Below are 20141 nucleotides of genomic sequence, written 5' to 3' on the forward strand. Positions count from 1 at the left end.
TTATTGACCTTTCACTCTGTGCATGAGTTTCATCAAGCCCTGCTTCATGTCTTTGTTTCTCAGGCTATAGATAAATGGGTTTAGCATTGGAGTCAATATGGTGTAGACACTTGTTGCTATTCTATCTTTGACTGTATAGTTAGACAGGGGCTTGAAATAGACATAGCTGATGCTTCCATAAAACAGGGTCACCACTGTGAGATGAGAGCTACAGGTGGAAAATGCTTTGCACTTCCCAGCAGCTGAAGGGATCTTCAGAACAGTAATGAAGATTCTCAAATAAGAGATGATGATGCATGAAAAGGGGGTCATTATGATGGCTAATCCTTCTGTCATGACTGTGATTTCCTTGACAAAATGGGAGGAACAGGACAATTTTAGCACTGGCTGGTCATCACAGAAAAAGTGATGAATGACATTGGAGGCACAGAAGATGAGTTGGTTGGTCAGGAGAATATGCAAGAGAGAGTGGAGGTGTGGAATGCAGAAGGAGAGGACCAGGAGCAAGACACAGCATCTGTGGTTCATGATGGTGATGTAGTGGAGGGGGTTGCAGATGGCAACATAACGGTCAATGGCCATGGCTGCCAGGAGGTAACTGTCTGTATTTCCAAAAGCAATAAAGAAGTACATCTGAGTCAAACACTCACCATAAGAGATTGTCTTTGTCTTTGCTAAGAAGTTTGCTAGCATCTTGGGGATGATGACAGTCACAGAGCAAATGTCAACAAAGGAGAGGACACTCAGGAAAAAGTACATGGGTGTCTGGAGGCGAGTGTCTGAGTGGATGGTCAGGATGATGAGCAGGTTTCCTATCACTGTGATGAGGTAGATGAGGAGAAACATTACAAAGAGTGGCTTCTGATCTTCAGGTCGAGAGGAGAGTCCCAGGAGGATGAATTCTGTGGGCCATGTTATGTTAGTTCTTCCCATAGTCTTGGGTTCACCTAAAGAGAAGTCATCATTATGAAAGATTCTTCCAACATATGATAAATTCTAAGAATTTTTCCATTTGTTCTTATAAGCAATTAGAACAACTAAGAATATTACCATTACCTGGACTGTAGCTTCTTTCTATTAATGTTGAGAATTCAGAAATCAATACATACTTTAACCTCCTTTCAGTTTTCTATGTAAAGCAAAAGTATTACAGAAATGGGAAAGAGAAGAGAGACAGGGAGAGGGAATGAGAGTGGAAACTCTATTTTCTGTTTGAGGATTTTCAGGAGCTTATTCATGGAAGTTTGGTCAGTAGTTTGCTCTCCTGTTTAGTTGCCAGCTAACAGAATGATGATTTTCTTTAATTCAGATGTTTCTCTCTGCGTCAATTATTCTGGATGCTGAAAATCATCTGAAAAGACATCAAAGTGGGAGATCACCCAGTAATTATTCCATGCTCTTCACTTTTTGGTGAAACCTTATTGGAGTGAAACAATAAGCAGGAAGACATAAAAGATAGGCAGACAGAGATCATAGGATAATAAAAAACATTTCTTTTTAACGATAATATCAATCCCATCCTTGGTGCCCAACCCCTGATCTAAAATGGTATGTGCTTGTTTGTGTTGGTGCAGTTCTTTTCCAGTTTTCTGTCTTAGTTACAGGCCTCCCAGAAAACCTACAGGAAAGGCACCTGATCTTAGACAGGATTCCAACCCTCATGAATCTGAAAGGTGTCTTTCTTGCCTCCTCTGGGCCCTCCACATGCTAAGGGCACTGTAGACACTCATAGACATCACCCTCTCTCTAGGGAGCATCCTTGGAGACTTTTAAGAAGTCCCTGAAGTTCACATGGAGGAGACACTAGAAAACAAGGTAACAACTATTCAAGTTTTGGAGTTTCTTCCCCATGGAGGCCGGGGAGTGTCAGTGCTTTCATTCTCTCCTGGAAATCATCCTCTTGACTCAGCTCCTTCAGGCCAAAAAGAACACCCTTGCAACGTTGGCAGAGACCACAGTGACTAGCTCTCCCAATCTTCCTGAGTATCATCCTTAGTATCATTCTGTACCGTTCACACCAAAAGACAATATATAAGGTGGGGGGGGCATTTTTTCAGAGTCCACATGACTTTAGACTAAAAAGACTTGAAAGTTTCATGCCATCAGTCACTTTTCCATCTCCCAGGCTTTGAAGAAGCCCCTGGTTGGGTAACGTTCTTAGAACTTCAGAACATAAAAACTCATAAGGTGAAGACTTTAGATGCCAGAATTTACTCTTTACTCTTCTGTCCCCAGGTCTACTTGTAAAATACCGATGTATGATCTTTGGTTTTCCAGTCAGGAAAACCACCCGGTGAATATATTTTATGCTTTATGGAATCTTGAGTCCATGTTCCATTTGGGCCATCTCACTTTGTGTGCACTGCAGAATTCCCAAGGTAATTCCTCCTTCTTCCAGTACAACCATCACCCAAGAATATCCTGTTCTTCATGACTCATTGCTCCCTTACCCATTTATACTATCATGCCTTTGTTTATTTACCATCATCTACTATGCCTAACCTCAGTTCAGTTCAGTCGCTCAGTCATGTCTGACTCTTTGCGAACCCGTGAATCACAGCACGCCAGGCCTCCCTGTCCATCACCAACTCCCAGAGTTCACTCAAACTCATATCCATCGAGTTGGTGATGCCATCCAGCCATCTCACCCTCTGTTGTCCCCTTCTCCTCCTGCCCCCAATCCCTCCCAGCATCAGGGTCTTGTCCAATGAGTCAACTCTTTGCATGAGGTGGCCAAAGTATTTGGAGTTTCAACTTTAGCACCAGTCCTGCCAATGAACACCCAGGACTGGTCTCCTTTCGGATGGACTGGTTGGATCTCCTTGCAGTCCAAGGAACTCTCAAGAGTCTTCTCCAACACCACAGTTCAAAAGCATCAATTCTTTGGCGTTCAGCTTTCTTCACCATCCAACTCTCATATCCATACGTGACCACTGGAAAAACCATAGCCTTGACTAGATGGACCTTTGTTGGCAAAGTAATGTCTCTGCTTTTGAATATGCTATCTAGATTGGTCCTAACTTTCCTTCCAAGAAGTAAGCATCTTTTAATTTCATGGCTGCAATCATCATTTGCAGTGATTTTGGAGCCCCCCAAAATATAAAGTCTGACACTGTTTCTACTGTTTCCCCATCTATTTCCCATGAAGTAATGGGACCAGATGCCATGATCTTTGTTTTCTTAATGTTGAGCTTTAAGCCAACTTTTTCACTCTCCTCTTTCACTTTCATCAAGAGGCTTTTTAGGTCCTCTTCACTTTCTGCCATAAGGGTGGTGTCATCTGCATATCTAAGGTTATTGGTGTTTCTCCTGGCAATCTTGATGCCTAACCTGGGACGCTTAAAATCAGCCTCTTCCGGGACACTTTGCTTGGTGATCTACCATTGCACTGGGCTTGTCTTCTGACCTCTTTTAACACTTTGGACTTCCATTCTAAATAATAACTAAATCTGTTTGTCCGACAGCTTATTGTTGTTGTTTAGTTGATAAGTTGTATCTGACTCTTTTGCATCCCCATGGCTTGTAGCCCGCCAGACTCCTCTGCCCATGGGATTTCCCAGGCAAGGATACTGGCATGGGTTGCCATTTCCTTTTCCAGGGATTCTTCCTGACCCAGGAATTGAACATGTGTCTCCTGCATTGACAGAAGGATTCTTTACCAGTGAGCCACCTGGGAAGTCCCTGACTGCTTATACAATAATGTAAAAAGTCACAAATTAGGGAATCTCCTGGTGGCCTGGTGGATATGACTTGGTGCTTTCAGTGCTGTGGCTCAGGTACAATCACTGGTCAGGGGAACTAAGATCCCACAAGTCTCATGGCACAGCCAAAAAAAAGAGAAATGTCACAAATTAATAACTTAGTGAATACTTTCTCTGTGCTATCCACTCCCCTAACTGAAGCAAATGTAGTATCTCATTTAATTATTGCATCATTTTTATGAGGTAGGTGGCCTTATTTTCTTTACTTTGAAGATGAAGAGTCTGAACTCAGAGAGGTGAAATATATTGCCCAATGTAACACAACTAGGAAGTGACTGAATCAATTTTTTTAAAAATATAAATTTATTTATTTTAATTGGAGGTTAATTACTTTACAATATTGTATTGGTTTTGCCATACATCAACATGAATCCGCCACAGGTATACATGTGTTCCCCATCCTGAACCCCCCTCCCTCCTCCCTCCCTGTACCATCCCTCTGGGTCGTCTCAGTGCACCAGCCCCAAGAATCTAGTATCATGCATTGGGTCATTTATTTTTCTGTAATTGAGCTGCAGGAGTTGCTTGTATATTTTTGAGATTAATTCTTTGTCGGTTGCTTCATTTGCTATTATTTTCTCCCATTCTGAAGGCTGTCTTTTCCCCTTGCTTATAGTTTACTATTTATTTTTTAATTGAAGGATAATTGCTTTGCAGAATTCTGTTGTTTTCTGTCAAACATTATGACCCTTTGGACTGTAATCTGCCAGGCTCCTCAATCCATGGGATTCTTTAGATGAGAATACTAGAGTGGGTTGCCATGGCCACTCTTCCCAACCCAGGAGTTGAACCTGAGGACTCTTATGTCTCTTGCGTTGCAGGCAGATTCTTTACCCACTTATATTTCTTTCAACAGTGTACAAAAGTTTCCTTTTTTTTTTATCTTAAAAAAAGTTTTTCTTTTTTTTAAGTAATAACCATTCTAACAGGTGTGTGATAATAACTTATCATGGTTTTGATCTTCACTTTCCTAGTGGTGATGCTGGTCATCTTTTCATGTACCTCTTGGACGTTTGTATGTCTTCTTTGGAAAAAAGTCTATTCAGTTGTGCTTTGAGCAGTTTTTAATTGAATTACTTGTTTTTCCACAAAGTTGTATGAGCTCCTTATATATTTTGGATATTAACCCCTCATCAGATGTATGGTTTGCAAATATTTTTCACGTTATGTAGCTTGCTTTTACATTTTGTTGATGCTTTCCTTTGCTGTGTAGAAACCTTTTAGTTTAAACAGTCCTGCTTAATTATTTTTGCTTTTGTTGTCTACACATTTAATGTCATACTAAAAAAATTATTGTTAAGACCAATGTCAAGGAATTTTCTCTGTGTTTTCTTCTAGAAGTTTTACAGTTCCAGGATTTACAGTTAAGTTTTTATACCATTCTGAGTTGATTTTTGTATATAGTATAAGATTAGGGTACAAATTCATTCTTTTGCATGTGGCTATTCATGAAGAGTCCAAAGTGAAGAATTCATTCAATTCCAGCTCCGCCCACAACTGTAAGGAAAGTTTTCATTCATTCATTCAGTAAATATATCCTGAAGGTCTGCTGTGTACCAGGGACTTTAGTAAGTTCTAGAAATACAGCAGTAAATAAAATAAAGCACATGTACTCACAGAGTTTGAATTTTAGTGAGGAAAGACAGATATTAAACAAATAAAAATATAATACACCCCAAAGTCACATGGGGCATTGTAAAAAAATGTACAACAAGTGAACATAGTGTGACAGGGGAGGTAGTGTTTCAGAAAGCACAGTCAGGGAAGGGCTCTCTGAAAGAGGAATATTTGAGCAGAGATCCGAACGCAGTGAAAGAGCAGAGTCTCTCAAGCTCACACAATCAGAACGTCTGTTTTAAAGCAAGAGCACAAATAACTACAACAAATGTATGTACATTTTTATTGTTTTATGTAGGTATATTTTTGTGATGTTACTTAATATGTATAAATTTAAAACAAGCTTTACTCTTAATTCTTATATTGCTTATAAACTCCAGCTCTCCAAACAACAGAAAATCAAGTTCTTTTTACAAATTAAATGTCATATAAACTATACTAACAATTTAAACTGAAAATAAAGTAATTGATGAATAACATTACATTGATGAGATGAATTACCTTTATTGGTATTATACAATTCTAATCCAGTTCTTTATTTAATCTTTTTTCATATTGGAATTTCAACCATGTTAATGAAGATCATGTCCATTTACATAAGGAGATAGTAAAAATGCCATTAATAAAATGAAGAATTTAGTTTTTGGTGCAGAAAAATTAAAACATTATACTAAATCAAAACTCTGCTAGCTAACAATACATAAATGCCAATTTTAATGAGTTGTTTCTAGACATCTTCATATATCTGTTTTGTTTCTTTGAAGGTTTTATTAGCATGGGCTTCCCAGGTGGGAAGCATCTGCCTGCCAATGCAGGAGAGATGCAAGAGATGGGGGTTCAATCCCTGGGTTGGGAAGATCCCTTGGAGTAAGAAATGGCAACCCACTCCAGTGTTCTTGCCTGGAAGATTCCATGAAAAGAGAAGCTTTGTGGTCTATAGTCTGTGGGGCAAAAAAGACTCAGACTGATCACACTTGGATTAGCATTGGGATCTGGAAAAGACCCTGATGCTGGCCAAGATTGTAGGCAGGAGGAGAAGGGGTGACAGAGGATGAGATGGTTGGATAGCATCATCGACTCAATGGGGATGAGTTTGAGCAAACTCAGGGAGATAGTGAAGGACAGGGAAGCCTGGCGTGCTGCAATTCCATGAGGTCACAGAGTCAGACACAGCTTCAGGACTGAACAACAGCATGTTGAAATATGCAGTGGAGTGTACCCAGATAGGTGAGGAAATCTAGCCACTAATACAACAATAAAAGCTATTAACATTTTTGAGTGCTCTATACCAGACAGAGTCTTGAGAATATGACAAATATTGATTATTCATATCTCAACATCCTACAATTTCTGTATGACCTTTGCCAATGGTTATGATGATGTCTTGGAGGAAGACGTGACGTCATTTACAACATTAAAAAGCATGCAATGTGACCACCTGACCATCACCATGAACTTTTAGGAAGGAAGTCTGTGTCACTCCAAATCTGCATGAAAGATATCTTCATGGAAGAGAAATCTGGGCATGATGATCTGGTCTGAAATCAGTCACACATAAAAAGTCTAGGTGGCTAAGTAGCTATTTAAAACTTTTTAAAATATATGTGTTAAAAATATGTATGAATAAAAATTCAAATAGTGCTGAGGACTAAAGAGTGATAAACAAGTTTTTCTCTCATCCTGGAACCATCCAGAGGCAGGTGACCAAATAGCAATTTCTAGGGTAAGCATCCAGAAAATAGACAGTCTGTGCACTACAATCATTCACATTCACTCACCCACATATCTAAAAATGCATACGGTTGGGTTCCTTAAGTTTTTTCAGTTCACAATATATATTGAACATTGTTGTATGTCAGTAAATGGAAAACTTAAACTTTATACTGGCGCATCACTCCATGATGGGATTCTGTGTTCACGGTTGTATCCTAGCACCTAGAACACTGCTTGAACATAATAAGCACATACAATGATTTCTTGGATGAATGAATATAGGTTCATTCATTTTAACAGCTTCTTTTTTTATAGCATTCAACCGTATGTGTATATAATAAGAGACAAGTAGATAGACATTTAGCTACCTATTGTTTGGCTTCCACAAGCACAATTGTAGGCTAAAATTTTAGATGGCATTTCTGGTCAAAGGGTGTACTTTATATATATTGACAAATTTCATTTCAAAGACCTTGTGTCAATTTTCCATCATAAACAATGTATGTATTCATTAATTTCCCTACCTCAGTATAGTTCAAAATACTATTAAACTATCACATACTTTGATGTTTTCCTATATAATAATCTAAAGAGTCAGACATGACTTAGCAACTCAACAACAACAATGATGGATATCATTGGGTTCAATGTAGGAAATGTCAGGGGAAACATTATATTCAGTTAATATTTTCCCATCATTCATGAAGCACCTTTACTAAAATTTCTCAGTTGATCACAAACACCAAGAACTTGCAATCAGGCAATAGTGAATCTGCAGAATTGCCCAAGACTTAGCATAAAACCCATGTCATTGTGACTTTATCCTACCTATCAGTTTCCCCAAGCCCTGTTTCAAATCTTTGTTTCTCAGACTGTAGATGAAAGGGTTCAACATGGAAGTTAACATAGTGTAGATAACTGTTGCTATCCGATCCTTGACGGTATAGCTGTTCAGTGGTTGGAAATAGACGTAGCTGATGCTCCCATAAAACAGGCTCACCACGGTGAGGTGGGAGCCACAGGTAGAGAAGGCCTTGTACTTCCCAGCAGCAGAAGGGATCTTCAGAACAGTGGTGAGAATCCTCAGATAAGAGATAATGATGCACATAAAGGGGGCCATGACCACAGACAGTCCTTCTGTCTTTATCACTATCTCATTGACATACGTAGATGAGCAGGACAACTTCAGCATTGCCTTGAGTTCACAGAAGAAGTGATGGATAATGTTGGAGGCACAGAAGGTGAGTTGATTCAGCAAGTGGACATGAAGGAGTGAATGAAGAAATGGGATGGTGAGGGAGATTATCAGTAGAAGGACACAACATTTATAGCTCATGATGGTGATGTAATGAAAGGGTTTGCATATGGCCACGTAGCGGTCAATGGCCATGGCCCCTAGGACATAACTATCTGCATTACCAAAGGAGAGGCAGAAGTATGTCTGGGTCATGCACTCACTATAGAGGATGGTCTTTGCCTCTGATAAGAAGTTCATCAGCATCTTTGGAATAATAACTGTTGTGTAGCAAATATCAACAAATGACAGGCTTTTCAGAAAGAAGTACGTGGGGGTCTGCAAATGAATATCTGAATAGATGGCCAGGATAATGATGAGGTTTCCCATCAGAGTGACCAGGTAGATAGTAACAAAGAGGACAAATAGAGGCTTCTGGTCCTCAGGCCTAGAGGAGAGCCCCAGTAGGATAAATTCAGAAGGACTTGATATGTTGTCCCATCTCATAGTTTTGATTTTGCTAAAGAGAAGTAAAATATAAATTAATAGACTCTCCTTTCATCTGAAGCATGCATTTTCCTAGTACATTTAAGCTTTATTCTCACTGAGATATGGTAAGAACAATATTTACCTGTGATGTTTCTTTCCTCCAATAATGTGGAGAATTCAGGTGAAATATATTTTTCTACCTCCTTTTTAGTTTCTGAGCTACTTAGAGATGTTGGGAAAATAGGTTATAAGAGGGGTATAAGACCAGAGAGAGAAATAGACAGAGACAGAGAATTCCTTTTTTAACATCTGCATTCTTCAATAATCATATTTTTTAGAGCAGTTTTAGGTTTATAACAACATTTAGAGGGAGATACAGAGATTTCCCATATATTCCCTACTCCCACACATGCTTCGCCTTGTGTGTTATCAACATCACTCAGTAGAGTGAAACATTTTTTAACAAGGATGAATCTATATGGACATACCATAATCACCCAAAGCCCATAGTTTATCTTAGAGTTCACTCTTAAAAAAATTTTATTTTTAAATGGAAGGATAATTGCTTTACAGAATTTTGTTGGTTTCTGCCAAACATGGTTCATTGTAGTAGGGCTTGGACAGAGTTTGGGGCACAGGAAAAAGTCTTTGTTTAGAAATTTTAGTGGATAAATTTGTCTGGGTAATTACTTGTCCATTTTTGAATCATCTGTACTTTGTATTTGTGTGATTCCCCCATCACTCATCCTGGACTTTGGATGCTGAATTCTGATATTATCATGCAAGCTTTTCTTTCCCATTGCTGTTGTACATATATCCTTCCTGCCTCAGCAAGTTATTTGAGAAGAGAAGATGGAAACAGAGACATAGATCCAGCATGACATGGACAGAGAACTTCTTTATTTTATATCTTTTTACTGTATGCTAGGCCTCCACCTTGTGGATTCTAACATTGCTGTCTGTATATGTGCAAATGTATTTATTTTTAAGTGTGAATTTGTCCCTAGAACTATATCAACCATAGACACAGATGCCCAGGACTTACCTGATCATTAAGAAACACTTCCTGAATCTGAGTGATTTCTTTGTGGGTAACTGCAGGGCTCTTTCCATCGGATGAACTACAGTGACATACTCTGTGCCTTTGTCCTGTGCCCTGTCTTCAAGTCCCTAGAGTTCAATTTGGAAAACAAGTAAAAGGCAGTCAATTTTCTCAATTATATTTGAGAAAGTAAGGTATTCCTCTAAGGAACCAAGCGGATATTTCATGCCTTCTTCTCCAAGTAGTCCTGTCTGTCCCCATGTTTCTGAAAATCCTTGGCATGCTTGTACTTTTCTGGAAAAGGAAACAATCAACAACATGAAAAGCAATTTATGGAATGAAATAAAGCATTTTCAGCCATATCTGATAAGGACTTAATATCCAAAAAATATAAGAAACTCATAGAACCTAGTACTAGAACCCCCAAATAACCCAGTTTTTAAACTGGCAAGAGATTTGAATAGGCATTTCTCCAAAGAAGACATCCAAATAGACAACAAGTAGAAGCGCTCCACTTCACTAGTCATCAATAAAATGCAGGTAACAAGCACAATGAAATATCACCTCATGCTTATTAGAATGGCTACTATCCAAAAGACAAATGACAGCAAGTGTTGGTGAGTATGTGGAGAGAAAGGAACCCAAGAACACTTCTGGTGGGAATGTAAACTGATATAGTCTTTATGAAAAACAGCATGCAAGTCCCTTAAAAAATTTAAAATAGAACAATCATAAGATTGAACAATCTTATTTCTTGAGTATATGGCCAAAGGAAAAGAAATCAAAATCTCTGAGATGACTCATCACAAATGAACATCTCATGTTCATTTCAGATTTATTTACAATAGCCAAAATGTGGAAACAACCTAAATGTCCATTGATGGATGAATAGAAAAAGAGAATGTGATATATATATAGCTATCTCACACTTAATGTATGTAAGTTAAAGTTGAAAGTGAAAATGTTAGTTGCTCAGACATATTTGACTCTTTGTGACCCCATGGATTGTTGCCCACAAGGCTCCTCTGTGCAGGAGACTTCCCAGTCAAGAATACTGGAGTGGGTTGCCATCTCCTTCTCAAGGGGATATTCCTGACCCAGGAATCAAACCTGGGTCTCCCACATTGCCAGCAGATTCTTTACAGTCTGAGCCCTTGGAAGCTTAAGTTAGAGTTAGATGTCCCTTCCTGATCCCCTATTGTACTTTATATATACAAAGAGCTGAAAAAGTTCCTTCAGTGTTTTCAAAACAATTGGCCTAGGAGATAAATGTGAATAGCAATGGAGGACTTGGAAAAATGGAGAGATATCATGGAAGGTGAGAGGGAGTGGTACCTTCTCTGAGAATGTATTTCCAGGGAGAATATAGTTGTAAGACATAATAGGGAATTTGGTGGAATTTCAGAACAAAAACATTGTCAGAACCCCAAGAAACTGACCCTGTCTGGTTAGAGCAGAGAGAAAAGGAATATTCTTGAACTAGCAGGACACTGAGTTCCCACGTGGAAGACAATGATTTAGTGGAGAAATTGGATTCAGACTGACGTTTTGAGCTAGTTTCAGCATATTGTCTCCAAATTGGGGGGCAGGAATGAACCTCTTCGTTCTTATAGTTTCAGTCATCCATACATTCTGTTCGACTCAGTCACTCAGTCGTGTCCGACTCTTTGTGACCCCATGAACAGCAGCACGCCAGGCCTCCCTGTCCATCACCAACTCCCGGAGTCCACCCAAACTCATGTCCATTGAGTCAATGATGCCATCCAACCATCTCATCCTTTGTCGTCCCCTTCTCCTCCTGCCTTCAATCTTTCCCAACATCAGGGTCTTTTCAAATGAGTCAGCTCTTCACATCAGGTGGCCAAAATATTGGAGTTTCAGCTTCAACATCAGTCCTTTCAATGATGTAGAATAATGCTAATGAAACTTTTCTCATTTGTAACTGTACTTCTCTTTTATTTACATGACACTTGACATTATGTTTAATCTTTCATCCTCGCTGGAATGGAGGATCTATTAGGGGTAAAATTTATTATTTTTCACTGGTACATCCTTAATACTCATCAGAATGCTTTACACATAAGTGAAAGTGAAAGTCACTCAGTTGTGTCTGACTCTTTGTGACCCCATGGGTTATACAGTCCATGGAATTCTCCAGGCCAGAATACTGGAGTGGTAGCTGTTCCCTTCTCCAGGGGATCTTCCCAACCCAGGGATCAAACCCAGGTCTCCTGCATTGTAGGCATCTTCTTTACCAGCTGAGCCACCAGGGAAGCTCATCCCTACACATAATAGGTCATCAATTTAAATAAATACAAGAATGAACAATAAGGTCCTACTGTAGAGCACAGGAAACTATATTCAATATCCTGTGATAAACCATAATGAAAAAGAATATGAAAAATATATATTTATAACTGAGTCAAATTGCTGTACAGCAGAAATAAACACAACATTGTAAACTGACTATACTTCAATAAAATTGAAAGCAAAATGTCAGGATGAGTGAATTATTTAGTCCATAGTCAAAGTAAGTAGGTTTTCCGATAAATGAGAGCTGCTTTTTCCCTACTTTCCAAGAGTATCTTGAGCATGAGTAAGTTGAATAATGTCCTGACGACAAAATCTTTATATTTAACAAGAATAGATTCCTTTAAAAATTAGTAAGAGAAAGACTGGGAAGTTGGAGAAATATGTTCTTACAACTTCACTTAGCACAGTCATAGGAAAGAGCTAAAGTTGGTGGTTAAGAAGATAGGTCTGGTTTCAGACATGCTAAGAACTGAATCATTGTTAAATTTAACAAAGACATTTATTTATATAGCAAAGAGTAAAGAAACAATTAACAGTAAGTTTATTAGTAAATTTATTAGCATATTATTTTAACTCTACAATTTTAATGGAGCTACAAATTAAATTCAAGCCAAGTGTTGTGGACACATTTCAAATAAGAACACTAATTTAAAGACATATGATGCTGCTTAAATGAAACCAAATAAAAATGGTGGCACTAATAGTGGAGATTTTAAATTTAGGTCCAGTTCTGAATCTCTGTTAAGACTGTAGAGAACCTCAATTATCTACTTTTGAAGTATTTCAACAGGAATAAGAATTCTTGGGTACTGTTTCCTGTGATTAAGGACTTGTTTTTAGCACTTTACATAATCTCAGTTCAGTTCAGTTCAGTTCAGTTCAGTCGCTCAGTCGTGTCCAACTCTTTGTGACCCCATGAATTGCAGCACTCCAGGCCTCCCTGTCCATCACCAACTCCTGGAGTTCACTCAGACTCATGTCCACTGAGTCAGTGATGCCATCCAGCCATCTCATCCTCTGTCATCCCCTTCTCCTCCTGCCCCTCAATCCCTCCCAGCATCAGAGTCTTTTCCAATGAGTCAACTCTTCGCATGAGGTGGCCAAAGTACTGGAGCTTCAGCTTTAGCATCATTCCTTCCAAAGAACACCCAGGGCTGATCTCCTTGAGAATGGACTGGTTGGATCTCCTTGCAGTCCAAGGGACTCTCAAGAGTCTTCTCCAACACCACAGTTCAAAAGCATCAATTCTTCAGTGCTCAGTCTTCTTCACAGTCCAACTCTCACATCCATACATGACTACTGGAAAAACCATAGCCTTGACTAGATGGACCTTAGTCAGCAAAGTAATGTCTCTGCTTTTGAATATGCTATCTAGGTTGGTCATAACTTTTCTTCCAAGGAGTAAGCGTCTTTTAATTTCATGGCTGCAGTCACCATCTGCAGTGATTTTGGAGCCCCAAAAATAAAGTCTGACACTGTTTCCACTGTTTCCCTATCTATTTCCCATGAAGTGATGGGACTGGATGCCATGATCTTCATTGATTACTAATTAATGATGTCATGAGGTATGAACTGTTATTACCCTCATTTACTGATGAGAAAACTGAGATCTGTATAGGTTAGAACATTTGCCCAAGATCACATAGTTGGTAAGGGATAGAGGTGGGGTTACAACTTCCCAGTCTATTAGCCTAAACACTAAGCTACCTTTCATAGTACTAACCCCAAAGTGCTCTTTTGAGTACAAAATGAACAAAATATATGATAGTTTAGCATGATGTCTGTCACATGATCAATACTCAGCATGTTAACCAGTATTTTGTTATTATTCTGGTGTTTTATTCGCTAAGTTGTGTCCAACTTTTTGTGACCCCATAGACCACAGCATGACAGGCTCCTCTGTCCTCCAGTATCTCCCGGAGTTTGCTGAGATTTACTATCTAACCATCTCATTCTCTGCCACTCCCTTTTCCTTTTGCCTTCAGTCTTTACCAGGATCTTTTCCAATGAGTCAGCTCTTTGCATCAGGTGGCCAAAGTATTGGATCTTCAGCTTCAATGTTATTACTATTTTCTCACAGAGCCTTTTCTGTCCTTGAGAGATGTGTTCCTTTTTCATCTTGGTCAACTTACAACATGTCATCAACCAACTCTTCTCCAGCACCCATCCTTCACAGACATGATGATCAGTCTCCTCTAGCTGGCCTGAGTCCTGAGTTTCTTTCTGGCTGTTTTGACCACAGGAATGCTGGACTCAAAGTGAGTCCCAGTTTGTGGAAATTACAGCCTAGTGTAATGGACACTGAGTGTAACTTTTGCTTGGAGCAAGTTTTTGACTTCTGCATGGTGATCACAAGCTATATTGCATGTTCTACAACTTGAGGAAAGAAGAGATGTAAATTAGCCCCTGATATCTTTCCATTCCCGGGGGATTTAGGCAATATATATTAATATACTGATGGTCACTGTTGGATCACTTTTTCGTAAATCATCTAAAACAGTAGTCATCAAACTTATGCAATATACAAATTCCTTTCAAATGAAAAAATTCTCTTGGAATCCCTGGGTTAACATGTTTTGTTGTATCAGCATCATATGAATGAACAGAAAACTATAAGCCTTAATAAATATATTAATATACAGTTTTAACTTTAAAAACCTCAATACAGATACAAACTAAATTTAAGCCAAATATTGTAGATACATTTAAAATAAAAAGACTAATAAAAGTTTAAGTGAAACTAAATCAATAATGGTGGCATTATCAGTGGGGTCTTAAATTCAAGTACAATTCTGAACTTAAATCTTCCTGATTTTTAATTTTGCCAATACTGTAAATGCAGATAGAGATTTTTATATGACAAAATGATATTAATAATTTCAAATCTTTATTTACTAGTTTCAGATAAAACCAGGTACTTAATTAAACTTTCTAGTAATCAATCATATAAAATCAATTTTAATGAAGGTCATTCAACAATTTTTAGTGGAAGGTAGGTATGGGTTGCACTATTACATAAATCCACATTAAATAGTATCCAATCTAGTTATTTCTGAAATTACCAAAAATAGCATCTGGATTTATCTTTATTTATGAAAGATACTGAAAAACACTTTCAATTTCAACATAGAATTTGCTAGTTGACTGTCAAGTGAAATAAATAAATATTAGAAATGGTAACAAAAATTAACTCATAACAAATCAAAATTCTTATAATTATTTCCATTTTTCTTTAAATTGGAATGTGTAAACTAAGAAATACCTTTTTACTAATAAGTTCAGAAGCGTAAGTTATGAATTAATTTCTGTCACTTTAAATTGCTTTCTTAATGCTAAATCAAAGTTCGAATGACTTAAAAATAGTTGACATTAAGGACTTATTTTATAAAATGTGTTTCAATTCCAATAGTTTAGTCTTTAAACTTAAATTGTTCAGCAGGCATATTATTATTTATTTTATTTTATTATTATTATTATTATTTTACTCTACAGTATTGTATTGGTTTTGCCATACATCAACATGAATCTACCATGGGTGTACACGTGTTCCCAGTCCTGAAGCCCCCCTCCTACCTCCCTCCCCATACCATCCCTCTGGGTCATCCCAGTGCACCAGCCCCAAGCATCCTGTATCCTGCATCGAACCTAGACTGGTGATTCATTTCTTATATGATATTATATGTGTTTCAATGCCATTCTTCCAAATCATCCCACCCTCTCCCTCTCCCACAGAGTCCAAAAGATTGTTCTATACATCTCTGTCTCTTTTGCTATCTCGCTTACAGAGTTATCGTTACCATCTTTCTAAATTCCATATATATGCATTAGTATACTGTATTGGTGTTTTTCTTTCTGGCTTACTTCACTCTGTGTAATTAGCTCCAGTTTCATCCACCTCATTAGTACTGATTCAAATGTGTTCTTTTTAATGGCTGAGTAATACTCCATTGTGTTTATGTACCACAGCTTTCTTATCCATTCATCTGCTGATGGACATGTAGGTTGCTTCCATGTCCTGGCTATTATAAATAGCACCAGCAGCCATATTATTAAAGATGTTGGGCAATTATTTCATGCTTACATTGGGACAAGCCATTTTAGTGGTATGCAGAATTACTTAACAACATCAAAATTGGGTGACCTCATTTTTATCTTATTTTGTTGTAATTGCCGTTGGAAATAAATATATGAATACAAGCTCTGGAATTTCATTAGTTAGGCTTCTAAAAAGAGGCCTCCAGAGTCCAGTACATTGCTTGTAGCCAGAGATCAAAGCCTGGTCCTGAGTCCCTGATTCTAATGATTTAATCAAGTGAGCATTGTGTCTGTTCTGTCTCACTTGAGAAGGATTAAAGCACCATAAAAGTGTGTGACTGTGAATTTTATTATTATAAAAGCTTCAATAACACACTGACCCCTCTTTCTTATGGATTATGTATGTTTAAGTAATTTAGTAATAGGATTGGAGAATGAGTTAACTAAAACTTTGTGAAGGCAGAGGAACTAATGGGAAAAAAATTCCTTAATCTCATCAATATTTACTCTTGCTAAATACTCTGTTGGAAAATGACAGGCAGGATAGGGCATTTTTTTGGGGGGAGGCTGTAGGGAACCAGGGTGAATGAGAGGATTGTCACTGGCTGGTCATTTATCCAGCCACTCTTTCTTGAGTGCTTGTTTTGGGCCAGATACCATGCTAGACACTGGATACAGAGGTGAATTAACCACAGCCCTGTCCTTCCAGGAGCACAAAGTCAAATGGAGGGATTGAGGTTTTCAAAGTGCACCCTACCAGCCTGGAAAACCTGAATTCACTTTGGTTGTGTAACACCCACAGTGACTGTAGCAGTAGTGGTGGTGGCAGCAACAAGAACAATTATTATCTGAGCCTTTCACTACATGACAGTCTCTATAACCAGAACTTTATAGATAATATTCTAATCTTTAAAGCAATCACTTACTTAAAAATTAGGTGTTATTAGCACTTTCTACATAGACTAGATTTAGTGAAGTAAAGTGAAAGTCGCTCAGTCATGTCTGACTCTCCGTGACCCCATAGGCTGTAGTCCATGGAATTCTCCAGGCCAGAATACTGGAGTGGGTAGCCTTTCCCTTCTCCAGGAGGTCTTTGCAACCCAGGGATCGAACCCAGGTTTCCCACATTGCAGGCAGATTCTTTACCAGCTGAGCTATCAGGGAAACCCATTCTTTGGAGAAATGCCTATTCAAATTTCTTGCCAATTTAAAAATTGGGTTTTTTAGGGATTTTAAAACTAGGTTTTGTGAATTTCCTATATTTTTTGGATTCTTTACCAGCTGAACCACAAGTGAAACCCAAGAATACTGGAGTGGGTAGCCTACCCCTTCTCCAGTGGATCTTCCTAACTCAGGAATTGAACCCAAGTTTCCCGCATTGCAGGCAGATTCTTTACCAACTGAGCTATCAGGGAAGCCCAGACTAGAGTTAAGAAGTGTTAAATAATTGCAAATGAACAAAATTTGTAAGTGGTATATCTCAGAAATATAGTTCCTTCTATTTGTCTCCAGAGCTATAATTTAGGCCCTTATATCATGCTTATTATATCACAGGAAGAAAATACAGTGATGACTGAGTGAGTGATTTGGGTAATGAGACACAAGAGTCTGCCATTTGTGTTGCCTGAACATTGATCAAGTTGTTTCCATCCCATCAGGATCAGTGGCATGAAGTTGTTGCCAGGGACTTGAAGTGCATTTAGCCTTCCCTTGAGAGTATGTCCATACTTTCTTGCTCTCTGCAATGGCAGGGAATATACCTGACTTCCCCCAGGCGGCTCTAGAGGAGAGGTCTCTAGGGCCCCACAATCTCTAAATCCCACCTCACCGCCCTAGTCCTGACTTCCAGCCCCATGCACGGATCTGTTATTCAGCACCATGGCCAGATCCCTGATCTCTGCCAGAAGGCTGAAGCCACCAAGTCCAGGGTCAAAGTCCTTTATGCCAGGTGACTGTGTGAGTGGGAAAACTAGCCCCTGTTTTCTCCTGATCAATTCTTATCTTTCTATATCAATAACCCCTCTCTCACTCTGGACACATCCTGTTTAACATCATCTTTTTCCTTTATGTTCTCACACCCATTCCCTTTTTTCCTCACCATGACAATCTCTCTCACTAGCCCTCCTTTCTGTTCATTCCCACTTGATGTTCCATTTCTCACACCTGCCTACTCTTCTCTTTCATTTGTACCATTTCTTGACCCCCCTCCATTCTGCTCTCCTATTCTTTTCACATTCCCACCCTTCTCCTAGTGGTCATCCACATGCCTTCCTCCTTTCTCCCCCAAATCTTTATTTCTGCTCCTTGTCTCTGTCCCAATCATTAAAAAGTTTCCCCTCCTTAATTATGTTTCTCTCTCTTTTCATTTCAAAAGTTCCTTCTCTTATTTCCTTAGTTTCTTTCCATTCACCCGTTCACTCTGTAACTCTTTCATCTTATGCTTTCATCCTTCCTTTCCCACTGCTTTGCATTCTTACTTTGTTTCCCATTCCCTTTAATTCTTTTCTCTATTGCGTCTTCATTTCTGTGTCTCTGACACTTAGCATTCCTTTCAATCATCTCTTCATGGAAACCACACAATTATTTTTAGGACTATGGAATGTCAAGGAACAAAAGTTTAGAAGAAACTAATTTGAGAGTAAATTCTGCTTTTCAATAATCATTTTCTGACTTTTTGTCATATACATGAAGCTTATATACAACTTGCATGTATGTATCCACACATGCACACAGTTATATCACATTCACTTTATTCATACAGAATGCCAGCTGTTCACTGAGTAAAACGGAGGGCAGTTTTGGTATCAACTAGAAGAGGCTTCCCAGGTGGTGCTAGTGGTAAAGAACCATTTGCCAGTGCAGGAGACATAAGAGACACAGGTTCTATCCCTGGGTCGGGAAGATCCTCCGGAGGAGGGCATGGCAACCCGCTCCAGTATTCTTGCCTGGAGAATCCCGTGGACAGGGGAGCCTGGCAGGCTACAGTCCATAGGGTTGCACAGAGTCAGCCATGACTGAAGTGACACAGCATGCAGAGAGTTTTTATGTTACACCCTGCTATGATTTTGCTAACTCCTAGGAATCTCTTCTTCACCTCATCCCATCCCTGACCTCACCTAAGGCTGAGACCAGACCTGCTCCAAGTAAGTACCACAAGCCCCTTTGCTTATTTTTGTCACTTACCACACTGCTTGTCATCCAATATCAGTCTTACTTTCTTTCCATACTGTGGTTTCTTCATGACAGAGTCTGTATAGTTTGTCTTAATGTCCTATCACAGAAAAGAAATATTTGTATAATAGACAAATTAATCAATAAGTGGATGATAAGTAAATGATCTTCTGGATGATGTGATTACGTTCTCCCTTTGATCTAACCAAAATTATTTCCTGGGAATTATAGGAAAATTCAGGTATCAGATGAATCTTTTAAAACCCAATCCTTCTGTTCTCTCTCTTCTCAGACATTTCCAAAGACACAGATTACAGTTGCCCATCATTATATAAAGTAACAACTGTGCTTTGTGAGAAAAGTAGTCTTGGGAATTGCTCTTATAAATTATCAAAAGTCTCCAATGTGGATGATTTGTAGTAATTAGACCTGTATTTTATTCCCTGTTCCTTATACCACCTCCTTTTGTGCTCTTTTGGATGGTTCTTGCCTCTCATATTCTCTTCCAATCCTCACTGTCCTCTCTAGTTCCTTCATCTATATTCTTAGTCCTCCCTATATACTCCGCTTCCTTATGAACTTTATTTTTATCAGAACTATAGCATGGCTCCTCTAGCTCTTTACAGTAGCAGTGAGGTCAGCTAGGTTTGGAGATATGGATTTATAAATAGTATGTATTAAGTTGGTCGATAAGGCTCTAGGAATAGACATGTTTTTTCAGGTTTGCTCTTGGGGACCCTTTGTGGAGAAGGGAATGAGAAAAGAG

The 20141-nt window shown here is 38.7% G+C and overlaps 2 protein-coding genes across 2 annotated transcripts; both read right to left on the reverse strand.

Moving 5' to 3' along the window:
- LOC138081650 (olfactory receptor 1L1) lies at positions 1-1072 on the reverse strand. Its single transcript, XM_068974761.1, has one exon. The coding sequence runs from the start codon at positions 931-933 to the stop codon at positions 1-3; it is 933 nt and encodes a 310-aa protein (XP_068830862.1). The 5' UTR covers positions 934-1072.
- Positions 1073-7899: 6827 nt separating this feature from the next.
- LOC138082107 (olfactory receptor 1L1-like) lies at positions 7900-8832 on the reverse strand. Its single transcript, XM_068975356.1, has one exon. It carries the CDS (start codon positions 8830-8832, stop codon positions 7900-7902), a length of 933 nt encoding a protein of 310 aa, XP_068831457.1.
- Positions 8833-20141: the final 11309 nt, after the last annotated feature.

The sequence above is a fragment of the Capricornis sumatraensis genome, chromosome 1 (genome assembly GCF_032405125.1).
Source record: "Capricornis sumatraensis isolate serow.1 chromosome 1, serow.2, whole genome shotgun sequence".
Classification (NCBI taxonomy): Eukaryota; Metazoa; Chordata; class Mammalia; order Artiodactyla; family Bovidae; genus Capricornis; species Capricornis sumatraensis.

Excerpts from the sequence above, each read along its gene's own strand:
- LOC138081650 (XM_068974761.1), bottom strand. The coding sequence starts at position 933 with ATGGGAAGAACTAACATAACATGGCCCACAGAATTCATCCTCCTGGGA.
- LOC138082107 (XM_068975356.1), bottom strand. The coding sequence starts at position 8,832 with ATGAGATGGGACAACATATCAAGTCCTTCTGAATTTATCCTACTGGGG.